The following is an 18238-nucleotide window of genomic DNA, read 5'->3' on the forward strand; positions in this document are numbered from 1 at the left end:
AAGAAAATGTTTCATTCTCACCACTGTCTATTCACTTTCAGCTGAACTCTTATATTTCAGAGCACATGTCCTGGGCATTTTTGAAGCATCCTTCTGCATCACTGTCCTGAATACTTTCTTCAGAGGATAAAACTCCCTCTTCAGCAAGCCACTCAAGAGACAAATTCACTATAATTACCATCTTCTGGATTCACAGAATGCCCATTCTTCCTTTTTCTAGAACTCATTGTCACATGCTGAAACAAATACCTTGAAAAGAGCTCCAAATCACACTCATAGGATGCAACATTCAACACTAACACTAATCTGCCATGATTTAAGTTTCCTATGCATCATTGATGTCACATAAAATAACTTATTTTTCAGCAAAAAAGGTGACAAGTTGTAAATAATATTGGTGATGTATAGCAAAAGGGATACTGGAAGAACATGACAAATAATATGCATTTCTTCTTCTTACAGTAATGCGGCCAAATAGGAGTATATCGCTTTATAGACGAATATTATGAACTAGATGTGAAGCTGATGCATTAGCGCATCTATGAAGCACCTGTAAAAGCACGTTGCTAGAGTTGAACGAGAGCAAAATTCATTGCTATGACAGAACTAGTGCCTAACATTATACAAAAAAATGTATTGTTTCTTGTTGGGGTCTGAACGATCCCACGTATGGAAACATGGGGTAATGATACAAAATTCATAAAAATTGTTATTGGTACGGGGCTATAATTTCGTACGTTATAAGAACACATTCAGATGTAAGATCTCACAAACACTTAAGAACTGATGTGCATTTATTGTGTCAGAAGGTACTTTAATATACTATGTGGGCAGACCCCACATACGCATTTTAGAGTTAAAAGATTATGCCATTATGAAAGTACTTTCAAGATTCAGTTATGTGAAAAAATATATCTATATAGTTTAAACAAACTATTTAAGATTAACTTGTAAAGTGTAATCCTTTAAAAATGTCAATAATTGTACAAATATGAATCTACCACAAATTGCTACATTTGTACTTATCTTCCTTCCATCATCAGAGCCTTTAAAAGTTACAGACCACTAGTATCAGAGAAACTAGTTCAAGAAAGATTTTTAGCATGTCATCTTCAATTGTTTTTTATATTTTTGTCCGTAAGTGTTTAACAGCCTGAATGTTTGTGAAGTAAATGTACATATTTGCTCTGTTACAGCTATTTTGCAATATATATATAACAATATACTTATCTAGTGATTACAATTAACGTTTTTTGAGTGTTGATACAAAATACCAAAAATGACATCATATCATGCATTGAACAATTTTAAAGAGTTAACCTTTGTATATAAACCTTTATGCCAATGCAAATGTACACAATTTCAATACTAGTTGATTCGCAAAGTGTTTTACAAGCAATACAATCTAATTATAAAAATTTATTTAAAATATCACCATATATCATCAATTGTATTCGTGCAAGTAATAGAGCTTAATTAGCAATGGAAAAGTAGTTCATTATGTGTGGGTAAAATCACACATTAATATTTACGGAAATGAACAAGCAGACAGATATGCAAAACAAGCTGCTCAGATGAATGAAACAATCCAGTTACCATTGCATTACACAGATCTTTTGCCGAGGGTTAAGAAGAAAATTTTTGAAGAATGGAACTTATGGTGTAATAATGCATTAGAAAGTTTTGTTGAAAGTTATCGTCCTTAAGTTGATTACACTAGGAAAAAACCTTGGTTTTATAATTGTAAAGGTTCAAGAAATGCAATTGTTTTAATAAATAGACTAAGAAGTGGTCAGTCACGCAAGAACATATCATCATTTATTTAAAATACACATTTTAAAATCTCCGAATTGTGACTGTGGTGATTTTAAGGGGTGATGCTCATCATATTATTTTATAATGTTCAATTCACTCAGAGAGAAGAAAGACTTTATACAAAACATTGTCAAAAATTAATGTTCCTTTCCCCATTAATATGACTTCAATGTTGTATGCTCCAGATGTTAGAATTGGATATGTTATACTTGCTTTTTTGAGACTATATAATGTACAGTCACCGGCAATAAATATAAGACACATAGATTCTGAAATATTCACTTTCATTCAAGGCGTTATGAAATTATAATATATTTCTGTTACTGACTGAGTTAATGTAGTTATATAAAATTGTATTTAAGAGCGTTTATGAACTTTGTGTGTAAAATTTATATTAAAAATGTATCTTATGTACTTTATAATGCATGCTGGGCATAAACAGCCACCTGTAAAGCTGTAAGTCCAATAAACCTTGTTGACTTGACACAATTTCAATAAATTTAATTATAGATTAAAATGTATGTTTTCTTGCTTGTCTGAAAGAACACACATGATTGAAGATATGGTTATTTTTCATAATATCTGTCAAAAATAACTGTTATAAATATGAATTCAAAATATTGCTCAATTTGATAATTTTGTCATGATATACAAATTGGCTTTTTTAAACATCATATTTAATAAAATTAGTTTAAATAGTAATTTCAGACACTGAATGTCATTATATGAATAAATTTTGAGTATCATATGACCAAAATTATTATAAGTATTGCCCAAATGTGGAACTCCGAATTCAGCCTAACCATTTCAAATCTTAATATGACAGTATAAGTATTAATTTTATTGTCATATGCTCTATAATACCTTACTAACAATATGCCCTTAAACACATTAATGTTCATCATATCATCCACCTTCCTGTCTTCCAAGTACATTTTCTCCACTAGTCATGAAAAAGATTATATTTTGAGATGTTCAATATTATGGAGAGTATTGTAAATGAAATGTCACATAAATTTATCATATATTTGCTTCTTTTTGCTCAAACTTGGTGACGATTTTTCCAGGTCAAGAAAAACCCTATTCACTGTTTCAAACCTCTGATTTCAAGTCTAGCAAAGCAGAATTGTAAAAATTCTTCAAGCTCCTTGATCCAATTACTATTTATGTTTGAGTCTGTGTATTAAATTAGCGTCTTATAGTTTCTAAGTTTGTGGACTGTGCAAAATTGAAAACCTTTCACTGCAGTGTTTTTCATCAACTTTGACCATCTCTGAATTGACTACTGTCAGCTTGAGCTGAAGTGCAATGCTGTTATGTTTATGAATTTGGGACTTAGAATACTTTTGGGATGGCCAATTAAGAAGTTACAAAGAGTACTAGCAATAAAAATGGGACACCTTGATCCTGAAATGCTCTCTTCCCTTCCTGGCATTATGTGTGTTGCCTATCTCTACAGTGACAAGTGGATTTTAATAGCAAATTTTTGATGTAAACTTCTACAACCATCGTAGAGTTAGGCAACACACATAACGCCTTGAATGAAAGTGAATATTTCAGAATCTATGTGTCTTATATTTATTGCCGGTGACTGTACATTATATAGTCATTAATGCTATGAATACTCCCATACATATTTTTTTTTTCTCATTCCAGCAAGTTGGATGAAAAGGACTTTACAGTAGATCCTCTTGACATGAAGACACTAGAGGGAGATGTAGATATCTTCCCTGGACCTGAGGAAGTTATTCAACATAAATCAAAGGATACAAAGGAAAGTACCCATTTGAGAAAATGTAAAGATAATTCAGTATCCAAGGATTGCCAATTCAATAAGGCGTTCAGACAGACAAGAGAGACTAATAGCAATTCTAAAATTAATAAAGATATTCGCTTATATGAATGCAACCATTGCAACAAAACCTTCACTAAAAGAATTCTCTTGATCAAACATATCAGACTCCATGAGGATCTTAGTACTTTCAAATCTAAATCATCAAATGAGACAGTCAATCAGAAAGTAAATTTGAATGCAAATGTTAAAATTCATGATAATATTTGGCCTTTTGTTAATACTCATTCCAATAAATATTTCATCCATAAAAGTTATTTAACCTCTAATGCACTAATCCATAAAGGTAAATCTTTATTTGAATGTAATCAATGTGGCAGAGCATTCAAGGTGAAAGCAGATTTGAAAAGTTACAAAAAGAAATCTCCCCTCTGTACTCATTGCAGTAAGGCATCTACAAGCAAAAGTAAGTTAACATCTTACTTACCAATTCCCAATGGTATCCAACCTTTTGTGTGTACACACTGCAACAGAGCATTCCAACACAGATCTAGTTTGACCTCTCATTTACGAATTCATGATGGCATCCGACCTTTTGTGTGTACCCACTGCAACAAAACATTTACACAGAAAGGGGATTTGACATCTCATTTACGAACTCATGATGGTATTCGGCCTTTCGTGTGTACTCACTGCAACAAAGCATTTACACAAAAAACTAATTTGACCAGGCATGTAAAAGTTCATGATGGTGTTCGGCCTTTTGTGTGTAGTCACTGTAACAAAGCATTCACACACAAAGCAGATTTGACATCTCATTTACGAATTCATTATGGTATTCGGCCTTTTGTGTGTACTCACTGCAACAAAGCATTTACACAGAAATCTAGTTTGACCTTTCATTTACGAATTCATGATGGTATTCGGCCTTTTGTGTGTAGTCACTGCAACAAAGCATTCACACACAAAGGGGCGTTGACATCTCATTTACAAATTCATGATGGTATTCGGGCTTTTGTGTGTAGTCACTGTAACAAAGCATTCACACACAAAGATAATTTGACATCTCATTTACGAATTCATGATGGTATTCGGCCTTTTGTGTGTACTCACTGCAACAAAGCATTCACAAGCAAAAGGAATTGGACATCTCATTTACGAATTCATGACAGTATTCGGCCTTTTGTGTGTACTCACTGTAACAAAGCCTTCACACAGAAAGCTCACTTGACCTCTCATTTACAATGTCATGACAGTATTCGGCCATTTGTGTGTAGTCACTGCAACAAAGCATTCGCACGCAAAGAGTATTTGACAGCTCATTTACGAATTCATGACAGTATTCGACCTTTTGTGTGTAGTCACTGTAACAAAGCATTCACACAAAAATGGGGTTTGACATCTCATTTACGAATTCATGACAGTATTCGACCTTTTGTGTGTAGTCACTGCAAGAAAGCATTTACACACAAATCTAAGTTGACCTTTCATTTACGAATTCATGATGGTATTCGGCCTTTTGTGTGTAGTCACTGTAACAAATCATTTACACACAAATCTAGTTTGACCTATCATTTACGAATTCATGATGGTATTCGGCCTTTTGTGTGTACTCACTGCAAGAAAGCATTTACACACAAATCTAATTTGACCGTTCATTTACGAATTCATGACAGTATTCAGCCTTTTGTGTGTACTCACTGTAACAAAGCTTTTAAACGCAAAGATAATTTGACATCTCATTTACAAATTCATGATGGTATTCGGCCTTTTGTGTGTAGTCACTGTAACAAAGCATTTACACACAAATCTAGTTTGACCTTTCATTTACGAATTCATGATGGTATTCGGCCTTTTGTGTGTAGTCACTGTAACAAAGCATTCACAAACAAATCTAATTTGACCTTTCATTTACGAATTCATGATGGTATTCGGCCTTTTGTGTGTAGTCACTGTAACAAAGCATTCACAAACAAATCTAATTTGACCTTTCATTTACAAATTCATGATAGTATTCGGGCTTTTGTGTGTAGTCACTGTAACAAAGCATTCACACGCAAAGGGTATTTGACATCTCATTTACGAATTCATGATGGTGTTCGGCCTTTTGTGTGTACTCACTGTAACAAATCATTTACACACAAATCTAGTTTGACCTATCATTTACAAATTCATGATGGTATTCGGGCTTTTGTGTGTAGTCACTGTAACAAAGCATTCACACACAAAGGGGATTTGACATCTCATTTACAAATTCATGATGGTAATCGGTAGGGGCATGCATATTTCGTTTTTGACGAAAAAACTAAATTTTAAAAAACCCTTTGTAGTGTTAATTTTTCATGTTTTTGAAAGGTGTGAGATTCATTTTGTGACCATGTTTTGTCACGAAATAATGCGAAATTAACCTGCAAAAAGCGAAATTAACTCTTAAGCACGAAATTCAGGGTTTATTCACCAACGTGACACCTTCGGAGGTCTGAATTATCCTGAGAGTTATGCAATTCCCGGAAAATTGATTAATTCTGCTGTTAATATTGGAGAAGCGAAAATGGACTCCTTTACACAGAAATAAACTTAATACTCTGATAACTACATAAATGTGCTATTAGAAGTGAAATGTTAATTCTGTGGAATAAGTGTAGTTTTCAAATCAAATTTAGGATTATATTCACAATTTTAAAACCAAAATGTATTTTTATATACCACTTTTCATCCAATTTTTCACCGCTATATCTCCGATATTTCATTTTATTTACCGCTTTTGCACCCGAAATTGACTCAGTTTTTGTACCAAAATTTTGTTTTTTTATTTACCAAAAATATGTGCCTCTAGTAATCGGCCTCTTGTGTGTACTCATTGCAAGAAAGCATTCACACACAAAGTGGGTTTGACATCTCATTTACGAATTCATGACAGTATTCAGCCTTTTGTGTGTACTCACTGACAAAATCATGATGGTATTTAGCATTTTGTGTGTACTCGTTGCAAAAAAGCACTCAAAAATAGGAGAAACTTGTTTTGTCATTTACGAATCTATGAAGGTGTATCTTCAGTGGAATAAATTAAAAATGCATCGAACATCATTTTTACTGGAAATCACTACAAAAATAATTGACATCGTTTCTATTTTTATGGCAAGACAGAAATAAATTGTATTAGAAATAGTTTCCTTTTCAATGGAAGATGGAGATTTCTAAGAATTGTTATGTATTTTCTTGGTATTATAAATTTAATATGAGACCACAGGGAAACTCTATCGTGAGAGTGACATAAAATAGTGTCACAAGAAGTGTTGTAACAGATATATCTCTTGTTATATTTAATTTTGTTTGTCTAAAATACAATTTAATATCAGCACAAGAATATTTGTTATAGTGGAACCACAAGCAAAAAAACCTGCGCAGAAGCACATCGCGCCGGCGGGTGCAAGAAAGAGCAGGAGGAAGCAACATTCGCGCTGGCTCACGTCAGCGTTGCCAGGCCTTTTGATTTCTCGGGAGAATTCCTTAATATACTATTGCTATGGAACTTCCAACGGCCAGCTTAAAAACACGTTTACTGCTCATCTTACTTGAACATGAAGGAGAGATGTGGAGTGGAACTCCACTCAGCCGTGAAAAGTGCTGTTTGAACTGTGAAATTATGTCAAACGCTACTCAATTGTACTAGGACATTATTTTATTACTTGTATTATATTACTATTTTACATGGCTGTATTTTATCCCACCCTAAACTCTATTTCTATTTTAGTTATTTTACGTCGCTTTTGTGCCTCTACGGGTAAGTACGACAATATGGATGAATGAAAAACTGATGAAATGGATGAAGTGACGCAAACACAGTGAAACGTCCTTTCCTTACGAGGTAGAAACGTGGGCAAATTATGTTATACATGTATGTGTTTGTGGGTGTGTGTGTGTGTGTGCATATATCTAGGATGGGTGGCACCCTAGCATAAGCGTTGCTATCTTGAATTATTGAGGAAGACATGCTGTCTAATTCACCAAATATATTTCACATACGTAATGCATTTTCTCATTATGGTGCAGGACGCGTGCCCACCCCTATCGATAGCTGTACACCGAACACCAGCAGAAGGCAAACTGATTTGTTATTGTTAGCATTTGACTTGAAAGATTGTGGACATTCACCGACAACGAAAGGCGGCACGTTAGCTTCATCTGTGAACACAACTTTCTAACATTTCCTGTCATAAAAATTCCTCGTGATAATAGAGGCATCGCGAACCCCTTGTGTCGGTGCTGAGAAAGGGCAAATTTGAGGGTCTTTCCACGCACCCTCTAACCGGAAAATGGGGAAGAGATGAAAGATGTTGGTCGGTTCCCTCGGCCGGTTTACTTTCTTTTGTTTGAAACATGTCCACTCCTGAAATGGAGATCTTCGGTATATTTTCGCAAAACACAGGGTGCTGGGTTTAACACCATTGTTACAAAAGTATCTGTGACGTTTACACCGTAAACAATGCGCGCCACTCGCCTTCACCCCCCCCCCCCCCCCCCCGAAGAATGTCCTTCATCCGCTACTATTAGATCAATGGATTTTGTAGCAGATCTTCTGGTTTCCCAAGGAACAATCTCCCAAATTTTTCAAATCTTACCTGGCAACACTGCGCCGAACACCGATAACGGCAGGGAAGTTGCGCGAACGCTTCGGACGGAAGGTTTTTTTCCTTGTGGTCGAGCTATAGTTGTCAAATGTAATTTAGTATCAGTTTACTCACGTCTTTAGAATTAATATTATTCTTTGTTTAATTTCAATTAAAAAAACCCAGACCATAATAATCCACCACTTCACCTTTCCTGTCTTGCAAAGTACAACTATATATTCACACACTGTGTGTTATTTTCTTCCAACATAGAATAGAATTGAATAGCATTCTGTCCATCAGTAATTTTCTTGATAACAGTAGGCAACAAATTTAAACAAATTTTTTGCCCCTGAAATGTAAACAACTAATTCTTGTAGATTTTGAGCTGCTGAATGCTAAAGTGACAATGAGAATTTAAAATTGCCTACCATTTATGACTGATATGCAATAAGTTGCTGTTATAATTTAGCAATATGTATTTCCACATGTATTGTTTTTGTCTGCTTCTCCCGGTCTTGCTTTACCTGTCACTTGTATAGCTGCTGAGGATTATTATTTTTAGGTATCGTCCAACAGTAACCTACCAGCATGGAAGTGATCCACTTTTCCTGGTTCCTTTTCTCCGTCGATGTGATTGCCTGATGGAAACGTTCTCCATGCTCATCACTAACCAATCCAGGATATCTAAGTGGGAGTAGATCATGTGTATCTTTATGGTCATATGACATTCAAGTTTCTGATACAGACGCAACATGTTCTCAATCAGTTGTTTGTAGTTTTCTGCCCCGATATTTCCAAGGAAGTTTAGTCCAAAACTTTCCTCTCATCACCCTGTAGTAAGTACACTGTCAAACATCTCATAATGGAAGAGGTTTCAGATCTGAGGACCAACAAAAACTCCCTCTTTAATTAATTCTACTCTCACTAAGAGTTTGTCCTTGAGTTACTTGAATGCTAGATCAGTGTGGCCAATGGCTTCAACATAGTTCTTCATCGGACCGAGTTTTATGTGTAGGGGCAGTAGCACAATTTTGTGTGTTTCTACAACCTGCAGATATTTCTTGCAAACCAGTCTCTCTTCTCATTGTGCAATTTCCTTGCTCAGCTGTCCCACTCCCATGGAAGACAGCAGTATTTATAGTGTATCTTAGCTCAGATCCATTATCACAACCACTACAGGGTTCCCACACACCTGGCAAACCTGGAGAACCTGGAAATCTCAGGGATAATCATCTAATTGTTCAATTAGTCCCAATGAAGTACATCAGAAGGACTACAATGTGCTCCTTGTTGATGATAACAATTACAATATACACCCAATTGTGACATCTTTAATAATTTGCTTTACCCTTCCTGCTTTGCAGATATAGTTCTTGGGAATATGTTTATTTTGCATTACAGAATAATTACTATTGTGTCCATTTGTAAACTTCTATTTCTAAATAGTATGAAAATATTTGTTCCATGTTAGGTAAGTTTGAAATGTGTTCTTGTGTGTCACAATACAGTTTGAAAAGATGATTAACTGCAACAAATATGTGCAGCCTTAGTCCTGAATTATATTAACACAGGGATGCCATTATATTCTTCAATTAGTTTTTTTATCGTTATTAGTATCAGAAAGTGAACTGTTATATTTTTTTTTTCCAGTTCTGATAAATTACTGATATGAAATACACTGATTCATATAACCAAAAATCAACGGGTTCAGTAAGAATGATTCTTGCAGAACATAAATGGTTATTTGACATCCTTAATTAATGTGTGTGATGAAGTTATTCAATGAGTTTAGTCTTAAGTAAAGAACTATGTATGGGACAGATTAATTGGTACTCTATTGCTATTGACCACTATAGGCATATCAGTTTATTAGTATAATTACCGATTATTTTACTGATCTGATATATCTATAAATATCTTACAATTTAGTGCGATATTGTGCCATTGTGATATTTTTTTATGGATATAAACATGTAATCCCCAATCTGTACTTTTTAAAAAGTAATTGTCTAAATATGCAGCACTATTTGCATTGCAAAAGCTTGGTTCATCTGCTAACATGCATTTGTTAAGGAGATCAATGAACAACTTGGAATTTTATATCAGGTTTGGTAGAATATCGATATCTGTAAATTGTATAATGGTACTTTATCTTTTCTACCAAAATTTCATATCTGGCCATCCATAGTGTTTATGCATTTCCTTTACAAAAACATGACATTCAAATTATATAAGAATAATAAGAAAATGGTAGAATATTACACTAAATTACAGACTATTTACAAATATATTGTAATGAACGTTAATTAGGCAAAACAGTACCTTAAACATAATTTATATTAACCTATAACTTCATTCATGATGGTTGTGGTTAACGTGGTTTAAGAATTACCTACGTGAAATTTCGTATTTCCACGTTGCACAAATTAATGGTTATTTCCGATTAATTTTGAAGGCTCACTGCCTTCATTCACTAGGGTATGGCATCTGGAGCACAGATGGTAGCTTATGACTTCTTTGTTAGTTCCCAGGTGGCGGTAGTTGCATTTTCTCCTGTTTGGGAGCACTGGGGGGTGTTTCCTGGCTTACATTGTCTGCTGTGCTTTCTGCTTTTTGTTGTCAAGTGCCTTTGCTGGGTGTTGGTAGGGGGCTGGGCTGTCTGCTGCATTCTGTTGCTCGGTGTGGCATAGTTCCTGTTCTTCACTTGGTTGGGGGAGTCTAGCGGGTGCACTGCATCTTTTCTTTTTGTGGCCTGGGTTTTTTTTGGAGGACAGGGTGCCAAGTCAGGTGTGCCTGTCCATTGTCCAGGTTCAGTGCTGGTTTGTGTTGGATGATGGCATGGATTTCTTTGATGGTGGTTTCTATGACATAACCGGTTGGGTGAAGTATGAATGTGGAGGATATGGTGTGTTTTGTGGAGTGAAGATGTTGAGAAAGACCTGATCCTGGTGTGTTTTTGGCATCTTTTACGTGTTCATCAATCCGTTCTCGAACAGTGTTGATGGTTCTGCCAATGTAACTGTGGCATTGGCATGAAGCCTTGTAGACACCAGGGGATGCAAGTTACGGTAGGTAGTATCTCTTGAAATTGGGTAGATCTCTGCCAATTTTGGATACAGGTTTGTGTGCCAGTTGGATGTTGAATGGTTTGAGGGCCTTGGATAATTTGCGCGATGTGGTGGGGTGGTATGGGAAAGCAATCCATTTGGGTTCAGGTTATCTCGTGGATGTCTGAGCTGGGCTTCTGCTTTTGCGCACCGCATGGATAGCTGACATTCAGTGTAACCGTTGGTTGCTTAGTCCTATTTCAGTTGTGCATGCTGTTTCATTATGGAGGTCATCTTCTGTGCAGCTGTGTATGAAAGCTCTTCTGTTGAAGTTCAACCATACTTTTGATTTTGCGTGGATGTACTGGGTGTCTGAGCCTGGTTTCCTGTATACGAAGGTGATGAATTTGTCTTGGTGTCATCAGATGCTAAGGTCAAGAAAATTGAGGTGGCCATTTTTGTCGCTTTAGTCTAAGCACCCTTCCTTTAAGAAGCTTTCAGACCGAAGTAACAAGTAGCACGCAAATATGACATATGAACGTGTCGTATGCTGTTTCGACCCTCATGCGCAATGAATGCTATTTTACAGTCTGGAAGTGTCCGTGTCACTAGTCACATCAGTGTGAACGTCCCGTGTCGCTTGTCCCATTGGTCTGAAAGTTTCCTTACACTCATGTCGATGGCACTAAGGAAGTTTTGTGGGTTTCCCTTTGTCGTTTCATGCATTATCGTTATTATCATCACCGTGATTAGTTTAAAGCGGAAGAAAAGAGACCAAAAATACAAATGCTTCAGTGTGTATACCTTTAAAACAAATGATGATGATGATAATGAACCTAATTCATACACAAAAATTTAGTTACCAAGAGCATTTCACACATATATTTTGTCCCGTGTTATTAATGAAAGTAACGATAACAGGACGTGGTCGACTGTCTAGAATGTTCGTTAATATATTCGCAACCACTGTACCAAATATCATAACAATTTTCACATACATAGAAATGCTTCATGTAAACAAACCTGACGTTGAAGCGAAAACTCCATTTACTGCCATTAAAAGCAGACAAATACCATGCAGCTGTACCGACACCAGCACCTCTAGCGGTATCATATTTGAGTGGAACCAGCCAGAGAGCCCAGAACAGTGCCGTTTTCCACACTACGTTATTCAAGATGCTGTAGTATCGGTAAATTGTATATCAGTACTTTATCAGTATCGGCCAAAATTTCATATCCCTACTATAAACTGTGATATACTTTCCATAAAGGTATTTATGAAATTTCTTAATGCCAGTTACTAATGCTAACGCTTCACTTTCAAACTGACTGTATTTTCTTTCTGAAGGTTCTAGTGTCACTGAAGTGTAGGCAATTGTTTTTAGTTCACTATTTATGTTATTGCATGATTGAGCTCCCAACTCGTACACCACTTCCAACCACCATAAGCATATTATCTTGCTCTGGATCATTGGACTTAATATCTCTGCCTTTTGCAATGCTTTCTTGGATTCAAAAAAATAATTTTTATGTTGATCTGTCCACGACCAACCTGCCCTTTTACTTAACAATTCGTACACATGCGATATCTTCATAGCAAAGTTAGGCATACTTCTGTGATAAAATGAAACATCGATTTTAATTTTTTCACGTTTGTTGGCTCAGGACAATTCAATATCGCTGACTTATTTCTGATTAAAGGCCAAAAACCATTAGTCTATGGGCCAGCTAAGAATTCGGTATAATGTAGGGGTACTACTTTTCCTTTATACCACAGTTATATGAGTGTTTAAGGATACCAAAACACCATGATTGCCATCTTAAAGTGGTTGCTAATAGAAACGACGGCCAATCCAAGATGGCGGATGTTAGCTTTCAAAAAAATAACTATATCTCTAAAACTAATGGTCCTATTTTATTGTTCTTTTTTTTTAAACGAAAAATTAAGATGTGTTCTTTATTTAATGTTATCTTTGGTTTTTTGATATTAGCAATCTTTAATTAGTAAATAATGGATAGTAAAAAATATATATACAGTAGAACGTCGTTTATACGCATTAATTGGGATCGAAGGTTATGTGGATAACGATTTTTGTGGATAATGAAACATGTGTTTATTTAACAAAGGAAAGCACATACAGTACATGTTTATTTTATACATACAGTACACAGTACAAGAAAATGAAAGACATGAGAAAACACTCTTAATGTGTTGCTTTTTTGAGTGTGCGGATAATTGCCGTGTGGATAAACGACGTTCTACTGTATTTTTCTAATAATTTTATGTTTATCATTAAATTACTAATAACCTAGGCATCTGAGAAGAAAGTGTTCCAAACAAATATTGTACCGTATACTCTTTATCTTTATTTTGACCTATTGCACTATTTGGTTTTGGCCTTAGAATTCATATAAAACGAATTAATTATGTAGACTGTGCAACGAATGCTACTAGCCAGATGCCCCTTTAGTCCTGCTTAATCACACATATTATGGCTGGTACTGACTATTGTACAACATATTGTTGGTATATACCTGTAATAACATATAATAGTAATAAAATTAAGTTATTTATTATTAGTAGTAGTAGTAGTACTAACAATGAATTTTGTTTATTTCTTAGCAGTGTCTATGGAAGATTGATTGATTCAAATTAAAATTTTGGGCATGTCAGCATTTAGGCTACTTGCACGCATCACATCATTGTTAAGGTCTCGTCTTTAGCTTATTAGCATGCTACCGAACTTAGGGGATGTTGGGAGGTCTGAGCGACTAATGACTCATAACATTCTCCTTAACCCACAGACCATTTATTTACGAACTTAGTATCGTTACTAACGAAGCAAACCCTCCGAAGATGGCCGATATCTGGCCATGCAAGGGCTTACCTACACCAAAGTTAAACTCACCCCTCTCAATGTTCCACACCTGACCACATTCAACATATAAGGAAGACTAACTACCAACTGACTGCCAGATTCTCTACTCGCACCTCTGTCTGCCACGACCCCTCGATGACCCTCTTCTTCCCTTTTCCTTGCGGAATTTCTAGACTCTTTCATCCGGAACTAACAGCCACCGCCTCGCAAGTAAGGAATGCCTTAGCTGGCATAGCTTGCTGGTGGCTATAAACTTTTTGAGGATAACTTTGGTTCTCTCGGCCAAGCCGTACATGCCCTTACACTATTACCCATTGGAAAAGTTTTGACTTTTAGTAGAAAGTCAAAATTTTATTTTCAGTCTGCCCGATAGAAAATGAGGACAACTTTTGTTCTTTGTGTACAATTTCAGTTTCTGTATTGTAATAAAAAAAATGTCTTGTATATGTCCATAACTTCTGGTATCCAAGTCGCCTCGGGAGGATGAGTGAAGCCGCTTGCCCCTTGCTGAATGAATGTAAACATTGGCCAGCCTTTTTCCTGCATTGCTGACTGCGGAGATTCCTATTCATGCCTGCAACGAGAAGAGAGAGAGAAAAAAGAGGGGGATTCCAGCGGAAGTGTCCTCTTGCTTCTTCAAAGTTGTTGACACCTGCATTCATCGTTTGTCTGCAGGCTGTCTGGCTGAGTGAATCTCCTTTTCTGCTAATCACACCATTAATCCTGGAAAATATAACATGCTCTGGCAGTACAAAAATTTTACAGATCAGACACATTTTGTGTAATGTAAATATCCAAAAAGAAAAAAATCTATGTGTCTGCGTGTATCTTTTTATCGGGCTGAGTTTCTGTGCATGGCTTATATGAATGGGGAAGTAAATACAATTAGTATTATTTTCAGAAGAAACATTTTGCGGATGAGGTGAATGTTTTCAGACTAGGGTGACCTAAAGGTGGGCCATTTCCTGCCACCACCTGTTGGAGGTTGCATTTATTACACCCTCGCCGTGTGTCGAGCGTGTTCGGAAAACATTCAACAATATGTATGTAAGGCTTTAATTGTTTGTAGAAAATAATGTTTGAACTAATGCTGTCTCGAAGGAAGATTCATCGTAAGAAAGAGATTTTGATCTAATAATGTTAGATTCATAGGGTGTTTAAATAAAAATACTTTCCATGTTTGTACCAGAATCTACTGTTTGAATCACATTTTGACTGAAATTTTTGTTGACAAATTATTTAAAATGATTTCTGTGTGATTGTTGTTGCGCTTTTGAAAGTATTTTTTGAATTTGGAAGTGCATATAAAAGTATTATTGTTAACCTGCATGCGAATAAGATTAATAACATATATTGCACTATTGAATGAGTTGTCAAAAATTTATTGATTTTGTACCATATAGTGTTTCAACTCTCTGGGTTTTCTGCAGCCTGTGTCATTTCCATGATTTCCTTTGGCTCAATGTTCTGTGAGTCCCTCGTCGAATTGATTTTTGAATCATAAGTTCATAGCGTTTGTGTTTTGTATTGCAACACTGTGGTGTTAGGAGTTTGTTTATCGTTCAACATTCATCAATTGGAGTGGCATTGTTATGCTTGTGAATACGGATTGGATTTTGCAGGTTTGAAGGAAGACAGTGTTATTTTTGGGACAAAGAACAACAAGTGTCAGGTGAAAAATAAACGAATGCTGGATTTAACAGAGGAGCAAAGGCAGTTGAAAACATTTGTGCCATATACGGGGATAATGCCAACATGTAAAGCTTAAAGCAGGGGAAGAAAATGGTTTCTGTCATTTCAAAGAGAGGAAGCAATTTTGACTTGAGTGATTCTCCACGTTCAGGAAGACCATCGAGCTTTAATGCAGACTGTTTAAATGCCATATTCCACATCAGTCGACCCGAGAATTACCAAATGTGATTATTCGATCATCATACGACATTTGCATTCAATGGGTAAGGTTCAGGATACCACATGCTTTAAGTGAAAACAACACAAATCGGTGATTAGGCCAGGAAGGCTGCATCGAGTTCTGTCCATCACAATAATGCACGCCCACACTCTGCTAACATGGCCAAAGCTGCTATCCAAGAGCTTGTTTAGGAGGTTATTCCACATCCTCGATCTTACGTCCCTCAGATTTCCATATTTTCAACTCTCAATCCCCTCAAGGAAACTCCTTTGGTAACAAAAATGCTCATCAGGTTTGGCTTGACGATGTCCTTAACCCCAAATCAGATGATTTGTTCTGGCTTTGAATCGAAATACTGTTCCAGCATTGGTAGACAGTCGAAGACAATAAAAATTATATTACTGACTAATTTCTATCTTTTGTTCATCTCAAATGAGTATGAAATATAAAGCCTTTACCAGGGTGGAAAATGTTATACAGGGTTCAAAATTCAAAATGTTTTTTTTTTTTTTGTGAGAGCAGGTCGTTAAACGTTTGGCATATGTAACTGCACTAATTTATGGAGAGACACTCAAAGTTTTCCTTCACAATAGGCAGTATCCTGCAGTTATGCATTTGGCGACTAGGAGGCAGGTTTTATTTGTGCTTGAGTTTCATCATAGTCAGTCAGTTGTCATTCTCCAATTCTCCAGAGACACATCGCCAGGGATGTGCACAGTTTTAGGAGAGACAGTGGCTGCATAGTGGAAAACCAGAAGCACAAGTAGGCCACACTAGAGAGGCTTTTCAACGGAGTCCTAGGAAATCATAGGGAACTCAGCAAACCAATTGATTGATTGATTGTTTTATTTTACTTCGCGTTTTGTGCCTCTTGGCTAATTTGCGAAGATGGGGATGAGTGATGAAATGATGAAATTGATGAATGGACATTCACAAACAACCAAACCCGACCGGGATTCGAACCCGGGACCCTTGGCGTCGCAGCGCGATGTGCTAACCACTCGGCCACAGGGTCGGGCGAAACTCAGCAAACCAAAGGGACTAAGAATGGAGTTATGTTACCTATGCTGCTTCAAGCTTAAACACCTGAGGATCATGATCGAAAAAATATTATCAGAGAAGGGTGTTGGTCAATTGTAACTGACTGCCTTTGATGGAATTCGAGGTGGGGAAAGCCTTCTCAGAGTCTTCAAGCACCATCTTGTAAAATCTGTTTCCTAGCGGCCAAATGAGTAACATCAGGCCACTACCTATTACAAAAAAGAAATCTTTGAGAGTGCATTCATCAATTGATGTGGTTATAAATGTCAAATGGTTTATAACCTGCTGAGAAAGAAATATTGAAACTCCGACAATCATTTTGAATAGCCTCTAATTACTGATGAGTGGCATTCACATCTGAACTTTTTGAAAGCAAGGGCTGAATGAATTACAGACAGAATTTGGCGTGCATGCAACCAACACAAATGAACTCATACTACCGGCCAGTGAGAAGAGATTACTTCAAAGATTTCAACATTTTCATTGAATGTGGCCGATGTTTTAAGGAACAAGAGTTCACTCCACAATGCAGTTTTCCAGCTTTCGATGTTCTTCGTGACAAAAACATGAAGAGACTCATGATAGAACTGGACAAGAAGCAGTGACAACTGCTCCTTAGGTGGTAAAATTGCAAAAATACCACATATTTCTGACCTTACATCAAAAGTGTAATGAATAATAGTTATACTCGTATTAGTCACAAAAATACTTTTCATCATTTCCTGTTGTTGTGTGCCTATGCACGGGATGAAAATCTTTCCGGACTGTGGTATATTTGGCTCTTGCCAGTTCAAGAGACCATTGGAGGCCTCTCTATCCTTTTACACGCATTTTGAGTGCTATGAATGTATTTTTCCTTATCCCATTGTTTGGGCAGTGGGTGGTTGCAGGCCGATTGCCATCACCTCAACCTCACAACATGTTAGAACCTTACACAAATGTTAAAGGGAGAGTATTCTTCTTTTATGTTATCGTTAAATGCAAGAGAACTGTTCACAACTAAATAACAGCCGGCTCCTGGTGGGGTAGGCAGCATCAAGCTAGGGTTTCCAGCTTTGAACCCTGGTCAAGGCATGTGTGTATCTTTGTATTTGTCGTGTTCACCATTCATCATCTCGATTAGACTATGAGGTACATAA

The 18238-nt window shown here is 36.4% G+C and overlaps 1 protein-coding gene across 1 annotated transcript in view; it reads left to right on the top strand.

The window, feature by feature from the left end:
* LOC145986898 (uncharacterized) overlaps nt 1–15914 on the top strand; it is a 113434-nt gene extending 97520 nt beyond the window's left edge. Inside the window, exons 5-6 of the mRNA XM_083121365.1 lie at nt 3472–5141; nt 15769–15914. Coding sequence (XP_082977491.1) covers nt 3472–5141; nt 15769–15914 — 1816 coding nt within the window. The remainder of the gene's footprint in view (nt 1–3471; nt 5142–15768) is intronic.
* The last annotated feature ends 2324 nt before the right edge of the window (nt 15915–18238 follow it).

This window comes from Lepisma saccharinum, chromosome 4 (assembly GCF_977018435.1).
Source record: "Lepisma saccharinum chromosome 4, izLepSacc3.1, whole genome shotgun sequence".
Classification (NCBI taxonomy): domain Eukaryota; kingdom Metazoa; phylum Arthropoda; class Insecta; order Zygentoma; family Lepismatidae; genus Lepisma; species Lepisma saccharinum.